Consider the following 9,730-nt stretch of genomic DNA (forward strand, 5'->3'; position numbering starts at 1 on the left):
CCATTCTGTAGATTAACTGGGACTAAATTTTGAAGCACAATATAAAATTGATGTAGATTAGGTATAGTGGTTAGGAGTGTGGACTTCTAATCTGGCGAGCTGGGTTCGATTCTGTGCTCCCCCACAAGCTGGGGGAGCTTGGGCTGATAACAGCACTGATAAAGCTCTTCTGACCAAGCAGTAAAACCAGGGCTCTCTCAGCCCCACCTACCTCACAGGGTGTCTGTTGTGGGGAGAGGAAAGGGAAGGTGACTGTCAGCTGCCCTGAGTCTCCTTCGGTTAGAGAAAAGTGCCATATAAGAACCAACTCTTCTTTTGAATGCTTTTATATAGTCTGAGAACTGATCCAAACAGGACTTCTTGGAATAATTTTGGAGCTTTTCCAACATATTCTTTCTAAGCTACTTCTATGGTATGAACAGACAGGGTGTTTTTTTTAAATTTCCAGGCTACTGTTTATTAGACAGATAACATTAAACTGGAAAAAATATACCAAGCATGGAGAAGTCTTATTGTTTCTAGTACTGCAATTGCTGCTCTTCCAAACTCTGCAGAGAATCAGGTTCATTTAGGCCTGGACTGGCAAGACCAGATGATTCTTTGAAAGGCAGCCATTTTGCTAAGGAAAGCAATCCCAGCCATGGCACATTTGAAAAAGATTGTACAGTTAAAAAAATCAAGGCATCTGTTCTGAATATAACCGCTGGACTCATGGAGAGCACCAACTTTGGAGCTATCATATCGGCTTAATTAGGGTTATTATCACTAAGCATGCACACAGTATTCTCCCACAAAAATGATATAACTAAAGTTCATCTAATGGAGCAAAGAAAAGGAAACTGAGGGAGGACTCCAGAATTCCTTTCTTTATTATGAGGATCTAGAGTAGTAATAGGCTTGAGAGTCAGGCGTGTTTCCATCCTGGCCATGGATGGGCTTGGAGATCAGCGAATAGGAATAGAGTATCTGGGTGCCAAGGCTCTTGGGTTTGCAGGGAAGATGGATGGATTCAGTACTCTGAAACTGAGTGAGGGTAGAAAGCCGGTTGCTTGTCAGATCCACACTTCCATGGGCATCAGAGTGCTAGAGTGTCCTTAATGAGGCGCCGCATGGTGGTAGTTACAGAGGTCCCAAGTGAGTCAGTGATCTGGTAAGAAATCTTATATAGATAGGGCTGGACATCCCGCAATCCTGTATCAAAGACATTGTCCACCTCCGACTGGGTAGGCATCTTAGGCAAGTACTCATGCCGGTTCATCACCTCCACAATATTGATGATTTTCTCACAGAGTTTCTCACCCACCTTCTCACGACAGATCTGTCGCTCCTGCTCATTAGCTAGGCTCACCACATTCACTTTGACTGTCCATACTTCCCAAGGGATGCACTCGTCTGAGAAAGGCCATCGTGACTTCTTCTTCTGATAAAACTCCAGCGAGATCTGGCCTATTCCATCGTTGCCAGAGTTTCGGAGAGCATCCTGGGAAAATAAAATCATAATAATGTAGAATTTACAGTGCAATTCTAAGAATGAATATTCAGATATAAATGTTCTATGTAAATGTTTCAAAATGTTTTATGTAAATCGCCCAGAGCCATAGGGAAGGGCGGTATAAAAATCTAAATAAATAAATAAATAAATAAATCCAACAGAGTTTAACACATCTTCCACCCTAGTAAGCATGCTTAAGACTGCAACATTTGAAGATTGATTCTCCATTTCCTTATGATACATAGAAATATCTGATCCATGCACCAAGAGTCATGTCATGCATTCACCAAGGAGTACACATAGTTGCAGGACCACCATTATTGACCACCATTCCCAGAACTTGGAAATTCAAGCAAGCTCCAGGATTGCTTCCAGATAATATTTGCTAAAAAGGGAACTGATTATGATCCCAGTCTTTAATAACCAGGATGATGTCTTTATACCATACAACACCATGAAGCCTAATCTCTGCCTTACCACCACAATTCTCCACTGCTCTCCCTTCTGATACTGAGAGTACAAACATGATCTATATTCCGGGGATCCATCCATCCATCACATTTGTATAATGCCCCCCCCCTGCGGCTCAGGGCAGTTCACATGAAACATAAAGGAACTATACATCAAACTCAGTTTTTTTACATCGCATACAAACAACAGCAATGGTAAAGACGACAGCAACAACTGAGAATAACAGTTCAACAGAACAACAAACAAACACATCCATGGTTCGAGTCAGGTGCATGGATTCCTGGGAAGGAGGTTCAATGACCTTGCTGGTCCCTGTCAGCTTAAACCTTTACTAGTATTCTCTTCATATATAACCTCATTCATTATAAAGCTTAGCTTTTTACTAGTCACAAGCATGAAGAATCTCTTTAACAGAGATATTATTTATCACAAGATGCCTGTTTGCACATGATAAGCCAGGGCAGGACATTTTTGTCCAAGCAGCCCTAGTCCAAGAAAAATGAAGATCTCTTATCAAAAAATAAGATAACAGTTACACATAGACTACTTTACCTTGAATTCCCCAACAGCCTTTCTCAATGCCCGGTCCAGCTCTTCTGAAGAAACCCTGACATAGGTAAAATCAATGAAGTCACAGTCCACGTCTTGGGTGCCAACTGTTCCAATGGAGTAGGTGCCTTCCTTTTTGTAATGGAACTTCCCGGTGCTGCGGTGGAGCAGTATGGTATGCAGCACAGCCAGCATCGCTTCTTCGATCTGGCGACCCTCCACCGACACCTCCAGCACTTCTGAACGACAGTTCATCTTGGCTTTTGCAAAGGAAGGGAAAGCAAGAGTGTGACTGACATGGAAAGCAGCAGGAATGTCCAATACCAAAATACTGTTAGTTGAAATAATGGTTTTACAGAAAAGGGTGATCTTTCGATTAGTAAAAAATCATATGATCAGGGGAGGGGAGGGGGGAAATCCGATCAAGACAGTCTGATGAGCTGGATGCAGTTCCTTTCTTTGCCACAGTCACAGCTGATGCAAGGACACCAGTATCACACTGACATACTGTAATTACCACACCGCTTAATGGTGTTATACCCCAACATTTCATTTGATGGGTTTTGATATCTAATCCATTAATCAATGTAAAGATTATTTCCAAGTAATCATCTTTTTAAAGAGCCAGTGTGGTGTGGTGGTTGAGAACGGCAGACTCTAATATGGAGAACTGGGTCTGATTCCCTACTCCTCCTCAGGAAGCCTTGGGCCAGCCACAGTTCTCTCAGAACTCACTCGGGCCCACCTTCCTCACAAGGTGCCTTATACTGAATCAGCTGCCTACTCTGACTTATCTACTCTGACCGACACCCACTAACTGGTCCGTCTAACTACATACCAAAAATATGAACCTGGGGCCTTCTGCTTGCATAGCAGATGCTCTACCGCAGAGCCACGGCTCCTATGTGATAAATACCATTTTTAAAGATTAATAAATGCTTCTACATCTGTATGTATAATCTAAGAACCAATAAAGAAAGCTTTTCTTTTTGTACTATTGTCTGAAAATTGATCCAGATTAAAACATATAAATTAAGGTTTCTTTGCACAAACAATAGCCTTAACAATAGTTAATTTGTAAAAAGACAGTGGCAGTTGACGGGACAGATGCTAAACAGGTTCCCTGCTCTCGACATCGGCAGGAAAAATCAGGGAAAGAAGCAAAGGCTTCACAATTCGGAGAGCCAGCGAGGAAAACAAACCTTGTATTTTCTGTGGCTTCACCTCCAACCACTGCTGAAGACACTCTGAAAACCCCTAACTTCAGACAGTAAATAACAGTTGCATTTCCTAACCTTAAGAATTTGAAGTCTTATAGAAATCCAAAAAATTATTTTACAGTGCAGTCATAAACAGAATCACACCTACTTAAGCTCATGGACTGTAATGGATTTAGAAGAGTGTAAACTTTGTTCAGAATTGACCTGTATTGTTGGAGAGCAAGCCAGCTCAAACACAAGAGAATGCAATGAAACTGATGGGCAGTAGGTTCAGGACAAAGGAAATACTACTTTACATGGAGAGTGACTAAAATGTGGAATTTGCTGCCAGAGGATGTAGTGACAGCCAGAGGAATAACCACTTTAAAAGGGGATAAGATTCATGAAGGACAGGTCTATCCATGGCGCTACCAGCCATGGTAATGGCTGAGGGGAACCTCAGCGCTAGGAGGCAATATCAGGGGAATGCCTCGGCCTATATGTCCTGCTGTTGGCTGTCCAGAGGAACTGGTTGCCCCTGTGAGACAGGAGCTGTACTAGATGGGCCACTGGTCTGATCCAGCAGGGCTTTACTTCTGTTCTAAACAAGTGTGCACATTGCCCCCTGGTGGTTTACACTGTCACTTCCTTTGGAAATACCCACTGATGATGTTGCAGGAAAAAAATGCTGTTAAAGGGCAAGCTACAGAGGCTAGATCAAACCCAGGTTTGCATGTGGGTTGGTTCGCAGAAAAATCTAAAATTGAATCCCCTCCCCCCAAAAAATAAAACACGGGTGGGGGAGGATAAAACCCTTCAAAATTATAGATGTAACACCTGTCTCTAAGTTGCCAAGGCTAGGAAGCCACAATGGAGAGCTAGTCTGGTATGGTAGTTAGTGATGCTAGGATCTATGAGACCCAGGCTCATATCCCGAATCTACCATAGAACCTTGGGCCAGTCACACACATTCAGTCTGACCCACCTCACAGGATTGTTGTGAAGATAAAAAGGTCTGAAGAATGATGTAATCTGCTTTGGGTCCCCATTGTGCAGGAAGTCAAGATGTAGAATAGCAGGAAAATAATATCACTGAAGATGGAGAGCAGTTAAAAGGTAAGTCGGAGGGAAGAAGAGAAGGAAGAAGGGAAAGCTGAAGATATGGGGCTGCCATGAGGAGAGAGAAGGATAGCTTGGGGAGAGTATATAGAAAATGAGATGTTTCTCATAAGTCCTTCCAGGTGCCAGGACATTTTTATTCAGGTCTGTCAGCAACCCCAGCTGCATTAGAGGATAATGTGGTAGTTCTCATCCATAGAGCTCAGCCACATGGGATACTTGATAAAATGACCTTTTCTGCATAAAGTATAAGAAGTATTTAGTAGCATTAGTTGTATATTTTGTCATATCATACTGTAGGTTTATTATGGTTCAAGGGTATAATTAAAGAACAAGCACCTCCTTTGTTTTTAAAATGGTGTTGTGCTGGTTGGACAAGAGCAACACACTGACCAACCAACCAAGTATAATAGTCCACAGTATGTCAATAGGGGTGGGGTTGCTCTGGCATTGATCACTAGTCAGAAAACTGGGGGTGTTACAGACAGCCCTTTATATTCCTTTGCAAAATGCTGGAGGGAATGTTATCTGAAGGGCTTCGACCAGGGCACCCACTGACTCTTCAGGTCCGGCATTTGAATCTGGCCCCACCAGCTACTGATTTTGTTTCTAGCCACTGCCCATTAAAGATTAAACTACTGCAAGGGTGGCTGAACTGTGGCTCTCCAGATGTCCATGGACTACAATTCCCAGGAGCCCATCAGCAGCGGGGCATGGGAATTGTAGTCCATGGATATCTGAAGAGCCACAGTTCAGCCAGCCCTGAATTACTACTACATCCCCAAACGCTCCAGAGACTCCCTAGAGCAGAGGTAGTCAAACTGCGGCCCTCCAGATGTCCGTGGACTACAATTCCCATGTAGTCAGCCAGCTGGCGGGGGCTCATGGGAATTGTAGTCCACGGACATTTGGAGGGCCGCAGTTTGACTACCCCTGCCCTAGAGAAAGGCCACCTGGTAGTTCAGACAACCCACAGTAGAAAGACTTGCACGGCTCCCTACAGCAGAGACGGGGCTGCCAGGGAGGGGAAGTGCGTCCAAGGGCTGCGACCCCTTTCCCGGGAGAAACAAGAGGCTCACCTGGCCCTGCTGCTGCTTCCCAGGACGCTCCAGCCTAACACTTGCACCAGGCCAAGTGGGAAAGGGGCCTCCCGAAGCCGCCGACGGGCCTTCTTGGGAAAAGGCAGCGCCGTTCCTTTTGCGTGCCCAACACCCGTCACCGCCCGCCACAGCTCATGGATGCCGCGCTCCCCCCTCCTTCCCGCGCTCTGTCGATTGCGGCCGCAGCCTCCCCAACAAAACAAGGCCGGGAGGGGAGGGACTCTACCGCCGGCCGCTTCCTGCTCCTGGGAGACGACGGGCCTCGCTGCCGCCACCCAGCGCCTCGGAGGGCCGCGACGGAGCTCGGCCTTGCTCCCCGCCTCGCGCTCGCAGCATTTGCCCAGCGGATAAGAGGCCCGGCCGTGTCGGCAGGCGGAGCTGGGCAATGCCAGGGCGCGGGGCGGGGTCGGCCGCTTCAGCCTCCTCCGGGGAGGGGGGGAAGAGCACCTGCTGCTCGGGAGACTGGCTGGGGAGGCCTCGGGTCAGCCCCCGCTTATTTATATTTATTTATACCTCTATACCGCCCTCCCTTTCGGCTCAGGGCGGTTTACATTATAACTCTCATAACAATAAAGTACAATGAAACATTCAGATATCCAACTTATTTAACGGTGGGAGATTTTGTATCTTTTGTATTTTCTTCTTAAATGGGTCTTCTTCCATGTTCTGAGATGGCTGAACAGCATCATGTAAACAAGAGCGTAAGGGAAGCCACGCTGGATCAAGCCATGGCCCAGAAGCCCTCCCGCGGCTACCCCCAAGCGCCGAGAACATACAGCGCCCTCGTTGCCCCAGAGAGTCTTGCGCCTTAGAGGGGAGAATAGGGACTGTTGGAAGACGCTGGGAAGAAACGCGGGATGGAAGGACAGGCCTTTCCCATCCCCATCCCCGTGATCAGGCAATGGCTCGGGACTCTTGAGAGATTCTAGCGGGGAGCCCTGTTGATCTGAAGCAAAAGGCGAGGGCGGCGGCATCTTTAAGGCCGACGACGATTTATTCACGGCGTGAGCTTGCGTCAGCACGTACGCCAGCATCTTCGGCGAGCAGAAAACACAAGCATCGTCCCCGGCTCTGTTCAGCGCGCTCGGTCTGCACGAGGACCCTTTAAAGAGGGACCGTTTAGTGGAAACGGGGGAGGGGGCGGCGGAAGAGGAGAGATGATCTGCAGACGTTCCCTTAGCAACGGGCCGCCATTTTGACGACTGGTCCAGGGCGGGACTGTCGAATCGCTGACGCAGTCGCCTCCCTGGGCTCAGAACTGCGCATGCCCACGACCTCTTGTCGCGCGCGGGTGGACGTTTTGTCCTCCGCAGAGGTGAATGCGTGGTTTTAAAGAAACCGGAAGGGGTGGAGCCGCTGGCGCTCTGCTTGGCCTGTCTGGCTTCCGGTAGCCTGACGTTTGCAGGCGCCTTATGCCTGCGGGTCATGCGGTGGAAAACCTTGTATTCCCTTCGTTTGCATTTTTGTTACCGTCTTCTGGGTCTTCTTTTCTCTGACAGTTTGTGTCATTTTTTAATTTGTTATGTATAAAACCTTTTATATATAAAACCTTTCCATTTTAATTTTTTTAATACCGTCAGGATTCCAGGGGATTTTGGCCACCTTATGGAATCCTCTCCCTGATTTCAATGTGTTATCCCCCTTTGGGGAGCTTGGGATGGGAGCTGCTCTCTGTGTAGCGTGCTATATAGCCTTGCACCCCTACTGCTGGGGGTCGCTCTCCGCATAGCCTACCTACCACACAGGATGGTTGGAAGGATACAGTGGAGAAGAAGAAAGCAATGCCAGCTGCTTTGGGTCACCACTGGGGAGAAAGGCGTGGGATAAGTGAAGTGACTAAACAATACTATCTGGAGGCAGAAGATAGCCCTGCCAAAAATCTACCCTGAATTTGGAAAATAGTTGATTGTAGCAAAGCTGCCCATGTAGAGCCACATTAAATAAAACAAAAAAACTCTTTTTGTTTCTACAGCATAGTATTGCTAAAATTGTGACTATACAATCATTATAATAGCCAAGAGAATACAAACTGGAGGCAGGATATTTAAATGGTAATATCCAGAAAATGTTAATTCCTTTAATGTAACAGCTCTATACAACACAAGCTAATGCAGTCCATGTCTTTTCACTTCTCTAAAGAGATCACTAAGTTCCTTCATGTTATCTTTAAGGCTGCAGTGTGGTGACAGTTATCAGAGTAGACTAGAGAAGTACAATAGTCCAAGTATTTTTTAGGTCAGTGTATCATTGACCAGACAGCAAATGGCCATTCAGCTGGATCTCCAAACTGAATTTTGGCTAGTTTTGCTGCAAGCTGGAAATCTCCAAAATATTGGTAAAATGCAGAAATTCACCAGGAAAAAAGGAATTGGGACCCTGAAATGCAACACTGATGAGTTAGGTTTTGTGATGCTCAAAACAGTGTCTGTAGAACCAGAATGGTACCTAGTAGATTGTCATCAGCTCAAGGATTTATGATTTCATGTGGAAATGCCAAGGACCTAGTATGCAGGAAGTACACAAAGATAAAAGGAGACCCTCTCACCCACGGTTCTGTTCATAAGAGTCTTCTGACTCTCCTGGAACAGAATTTGGGTTTGCTCATTTAGCCTGCAGAGAGAGGTAAACACGTGGAGGTCTTTCTGTATAATGACAGCTTTATCTGTGAATCTCCTAGGATCCTAGTCCTTGTTCTGTACTGTAAAGAAAGATGAGGGAGCCCCTGTGTGGTGGCAGCTGGTGCTATTTATGCATGTTTCATCAATGTGCCAAATATTTGCCAGCAATATAAGCAGGGTTTCTGCTGTAGCACCCAAGCACATCTGAATCCTTGTAGCTGAGGCTTGGAAACAAAAGAAAGGACTGAACAGCTGGTTGTAACTGGGTAGAGGGCTTGCCAGAACCTGGAATTGTGCCAGATCTGCTAGCCTACAGCTGTTCTAAGGGATGGGAAATACTATACACCTGTCAAATGGACTCAAGAGCGTGGATAGGCCAGGCCTTAAGACTGATAACCCAGCACCAAGTTTCAACTATTATGAAAAGTTGGGGAAAAATTGGACAATATTAGACAAAAAGTTGTTCTGCTTTAATGCAGTACACAAAACCCAAACCCTATCCTTTTAATAACTCAAATCTAAAGATTTTTATTATGTTGCTGTGTAGCATGGAATGAGCCTTCAGGGAAGGGCAGGGCATAAATGTAAAAATATATAAATAATAAATGTGAATAAAACCTATTTTCACTGTACTGTAGTTTTTATATTTACATTTCTGATGATCCTATCATGAACTTCCCTTCCCTTTATGTATATATTTTTGTAAGCATTTTGATTGCTGAAGCCACCACAAAATGGAGAGGGGTTAGAGCTTTAAAACAATTATGGTTAGTTACCACAATCTGATTAGTGGTGCAATCCTATCAATGCTTTTCCCATCTCTGGGCAAATAGGACTCACCAAAATCATGAGCTTCTCAGCCAAGCTAATTTTGACTAAAAGTTTGGAGTCTGGCTGTCAGTTGTGGACCTGGGCTTTTAAAAAGTCTGCTTCTGGGTTCTTTGAGGACTAGCTACTCAGCACAGCGGCCATAGCCTGCTGAGTTCTTCAGGCAGCTGTGCTGCTGGGATACCCTCAAGGCTAGATGGATTTATTGCTGTTTCTCAGAGGTCTGCTAGGAAATGGGTCCTTACATAATAGTATACTATGCTCTGGCTAATATTCCTGTGGCTCAAGGCTGAACAGAAGGTTCAGCAGCTGAGATCACAGGAGGTGCAAAATGTTCCTTCATTCTAAACCTAC

The 9,730-nt window shown here is 45.5% G+C and overlaps 1 protein-coding gene across 1 annotated transcript; it reads right to left on the minus strand.

The window, feature by feature from the left end:
* Positions 1 to 845: 845 nt before the first annotated feature.
* On the minus strand, positions 846 to 6,285 carry ATG101 (autophagy related 101). Its single transcript, XM_077328601.1, has 3 exons — positions 5,910 to 6,285; positions 2,516 to 2,772; positions 846 to 1,480 (listed from the first exon to the last, which is right to left on the minus strand). The coding sequence occupies exons 2-3, from the start codon at positions 2,765 to 2,767 to the stop codon at positions 1,076 to 1,078; spliced, it is 657 nt and encodes a 218-aa protein (XP_077184716.1). The 5' UTR covers positions 2,768 to 2,772; positions 5,910 to 6,285; the 3' UTR covers positions 846 to 1,075.
* Between the last annotated feature and the right edge of the window lie 3,445 nt (positions 6,286 to 9,730).

Source organism: Paroedura picta, chromosome 3 (genome assembly GCF_049243985.1).
Source record: "Paroedura picta isolate Pp20150507F chromosome 3, Ppicta_v3.0, whole genome shotgun sequence".
Classification (NCBI taxonomy): Eukaryota; Metazoa; Chordata; class Lepidosauria; order Squamata; family Gekkonidae; genus Paroedura; species Paroedura picta.